Raw genomic sequence first — 4,399 nt, 5'->3', positions numbered from 1 at the left:
AAGAAAATGCAATTGGCTTCTGGAACTGGCAAACAGGAGTCAAGATGTCCACTGCGGCAGAAAAACTCTGGAGAGGGTATGCAGACGTCACTTTTATAACATTGGTTTATGGCCCTGATAAGGGACGTCGCACGTACCCTCCTGAAACAAAGACTTTGGTATACTGGCCAGACGGTGGCGCTGCAGGCAGCAACCTCCCTGTTATGAAAACTGCAACATAAGAATAGAACATCTTAAATGACCAAGTCTTAGACCGGATTTGCTTTACAGCGGGGGGGTTACACTTCCTGAAATTCTTTAATATCACTACACTTCACTTTATATTTGGATCTGCATAACACACATGCAAAACGTTAAGCTTTCTAGTACCAATACGAGATGTACAATACACTTGCAGTACACAGGAAAACCTGTGCAGGGAAAGAAAGTTAAAACACTGTTACACTTGCTTTACTATTCAAAGCAGCCATACACTCCAGATACACCAGCAGGTAGTGTACACAGCAAAATCTCATCGCACTCCTCCGTGGTAAAGTTCAATTTCCACCTTAAATCAGATTTTCCATATATTAATCTGATAAAGCAATAGGATGGTCATAACCATTACTTACAGTTACCTGTGACAGTGACTTAGACGACAAAGTCCTGACTACAACACAAGTTACCCAATTACAACTAGTGGCTCGGGTACTTCACAGCACAGGCTTGGAGGATGGGTGCATCCACGCTGGTGGGGGTGGCAGTTTCTGCACAGCTCTCAGCTATTCTGACACAGCCTTAACTGGAGAATGGAGGCCAGTCATACTGCAGGAAGCTGGTGTTATGAAGACATGAGCATAACTGCCCAAGTCAGTGATGGTGGACCTTGTCAGCACATGTGGGAAGACGTAACAAGCATGGTGATTGAAGTGATTCATAAATTCATAGATGAACAGTCCAACTGTCCTGAAGGGACATTTTAAGCCTAACCAATAACCCAAGGTGAGAATCAAACCCTGCATCATGTGCCTATGAGGCAAAGACTAACCATTACACCAAATCTCCTACCCATGGCGCTCATGTCACCACCAGGGGCGGGGTTAGACCAAAAAATTTGAAAAACTCATTTCTGGTGAGAGAGCGCGCAAAGCACTCTCCTCTCATTGATACCTGGGATAACAGCCCCCCACCACCCAGATATGCATGTCTGAGCGAGGGGAGTCAAGTCAGCAAGTATGGAGGCAAATATGACTCAGAAAAACTTAAAACTTACTCTGTGGTTTTCAACCTGAGTGTATCACCATGTTCTGGGATTCCATACACATATTCAAATCCTGGCAGAGAGAAGTCCAGGCCAATGGATGTAGGACCTAAAACGGAAAACTAGAAGGTAAACAAATGTCTTATAATCAGCAAATTTACATACAAACACAACAGCTTTACATTTTTTTTTAATTTAATATATTTGTTAACCAGGTAAACCCAGTAGACAAGTGTCCCTTTTCACAGGTAACACGGGAGAGCTTAGTCTGCTCAACTGACTTGCACAGTCACACAGTAGGCAAACAGAGATGGAAGAAATCAAATCCTGTACCTTTACTAGAGGGAGCAACTTATTAGCAACTCAGAACCTAAATACTCTTTGCCAACTGCTACACGTTAACATTACACATATTGAAAGAGATGCTGCACAGCTACACTCCGCAGAAGGTTTCATCTCAGCGGCAGCAGTAAGGCTCAGCAGTATGTTGCAGCTTGCATTTCCAATGCTCACAGCACAAACTTCCACAACTTCAATGAAACCTCTTTTTAAACTACAATTTAAATCTAGATTAACATGCTGGGGTGCCAACAGCACACAGCCGGGTCCTAACATGCCAAAGTATGGAACAAATATCTGTATCATGCACATCAAAGCATGTGCTGCTGCACTTATGAAATGGTTCATCTGTATCTATGACTAAGTTCATGTAAATTTATGTTCGTATATTCTGATGAAAAACAGTGCTCACCTCTGATGAAGACTCTGATACACTACTGTTCTTGTTTAGAGTTGAGATTTGTGTATACTTATTGAAGAATGTAATATTTTGCAAGGTTGGTAAATTGAAAACCTACATGATTTTTTTAATAAAGCTGGAAATAGTGTCAAAGCTTTAACATAATTTATCATCTTCTATATGGGCATGTTCTAAGGACAGTCCATTATGCAATGGTTTGAAGAAAAACTTTGTGGTCAGAATTTTCACTTACTTTGGGAAATCCTGCTGTACAATGGCAGCCAATAACTTTAAATGCGAGAATCATGTCCTGCAGCTCCTTTAGCAAATAAAGAGTAGCAATACTACAAGCTCACACAATTAAAACAAAACATGTGGGTAAATTCCAGGCTGTAAACATGATCACTATTATCCTGGGTCAATATGTTTAGGATACTGTTGGGAGTACTGCCCTGGCATTTTAGTTCAGTTGGACAATCAAGTCTGCAAAGATAAGTTACACTGTCTGTGTACACATTTCAGGATGGAAATCTGTAATGCTAATTGACCAGCTAATCAGATAATGAGGTATGGTGGTAAATCAAGTGCTCAACTAGAAAACGTTGTAGTTAGTTTATGAAATAATGCTCTCGCATTGTGCTGAAAATCTAGGGTAAAAAGGTTATGCTAATGTTGAAGGTATGGCCACTGTAAAAACCCATCACTCTGGCAGTATACATGGTGGATAATTTTATGGTCAAAACCACAGACTTTTTTTGGTCTAATTTAATTTGTGTTATTTTTGCACTGAACAAAATATCAGCTGGTCAAATGCCACTGTGGTATTACATGCGTTAATCAGTGGCATTAGGGTATTAGCAACAGTCTGGGCTGAAATTTAGGCTGTACGCTTTTAAGGGAGGATCCCTCACCAAAAAAATGTAAAAATGTGCAGTTACATTTTATTAATGGTGTCAAATGTGCTTCAATGCAATTGTTTTCAGAGTTATCAATTCCTGTATTATAGAATCTTACTGCTTTTGACGACACTTAAGTGTGATGTGTCTAGGTTAGCTAACTGCAGTTATTACACAGCCAAGAGAAAAGGAAAGGAAAGACATGTCCCTTGTCAGGTCAAATGTTATGCCTGTGTTTAATAATGGGTAATATAATGTAGTATGTAGAGGTTACACATTTTACAAAAATACACCATATCTTTCCTCTCAGCTTTTATTTTTTCCCCACTTATGTTTGTCTGGTGCTTCATAATCGGTGGTGGTGGGGACGGGAGTGGATTTCCCTGTGAATTAGAAAAGCTTCACACATAAAAACTGCACATATCTACATATACCTGTATGAAATGCACATACATGCGTGTGGGCATCTTTAGACTGTGAAGATTGGAGGAAGATGGGCAAAGGTTGCCAGCCTAGTCAAATAGAATTTGATACATAACTATCTACTGTATAAATAAATGTAAAATACAGGTTTGTGTTTTTTAAATGAAAGAAAACACTGTAACATGTGAACTTTTGATACATAACTATCTACTGTATAAATAAATGTAAAATACAGGTTTGTGTTTTTTAAATGAAAGGAAACACTGTAACATGTGAACTTCAAGATTGTTGCAACATTGCCAACTGCCATAAGGAAAACCACGCCAAGCATTTCAAATGTGTCTTTAGAAGTTGAAAAGATCTTATGAATCTCTCTGATGTTTTACAAGTCGGCTCCACTGAGTCTGGATGAAGGTTTCATGCCCATTGTTTTAAAGTTAAAGTTAAGGTCCAGAATTTACATATGGAAGGTGCTTTATTGCTCTGGTTTCTGCTAGAGTGTATATGTGAAATGCCTTGTATTGTTGTAGTTTCCTAAGCAGGTGTTAGCTTGCTAAATAATGCAGCTTGTGGCCTGAGAAAACCTAAGTGTCAAAATGATGCAATTTGGGAGGGCCTCAGCAGAGCTGTTGGTTAGTGTTTAAAAACTATTGTTCAGTGAGAGACTGTAAGCATTTTGATCTTGGACATCTAACCCAGCACTGCTTATGCTTTATGTACGTAAGTAGGATTACAGCACTGTGATTTCTCTTAGGAACAGTTAAATTTAGAAGAAAGTCAGACTAAGTATTTTTCTTTGAAATTAGATCTTTCCTACTGTATTGTTTTAAGTTTGTGTGATCTCTGAACTTTTAGACATCTCTGTGGTATAGTAGTTTTGTCTTGTGTTTTAATTATTTACTATTAAATATTTTAAAACCTTTACCTGTGGCTGGTTTATGTAGAGATAATTTAACCTCTAAAGTACACTACATATTTACAGATTTTACTGTCTAAGTCACTCCAAATTAAGCAGTGACTGTTAGTCATACTACCACTGGATTATAATATTGCACAGTAATAATTGGACACCCTTTTAAGGGCCTTTTAGTAGATGATAAT

At 38.6% G+C, this 4,399-nt stretch overlaps 1 protein-coding gene across 1 annotated transcript in view; it reads right to left on the bottom strand.

Annotated features, from left to right (window-relative positions):
* The window catches only part of GANAB (glucosidase II alpha subunit), a gene marked incomplete in the record, with an annotated part of 1,503,123 nt that overhangs the window by 1,157,428 nt on the left and 341,296 nt on the right, over positions 1 to 4,399 (bottom strand). Inside the window, 1 exon segment of the mRNA XM_044075375.1 lies at positions 1,253 to 1,349. Coding sequence (XP_043931310.1) covers positions 1,253 to 1,349 — 97 coding nt within the window.

This window comes from Protopterus annectens, chromosome 6.part1 (genome assembly GCF_019279795.1).
Source record: "Protopterus annectens isolate FY-2018-M chromosome 6.part1, PAN1.0, whole genome shotgun sequence".
Classification (NCBI taxonomy): Eukaryota; Metazoa; Chordata; order Ceratodontiformes; family Protopteridae; genus Protopterus; species Protopterus annectens.
The sequence above is the reverse complement of the archived record's forward strand: the minus strand, read 5'-3'. Positions and strand labels throughout refer to the sequence as shown.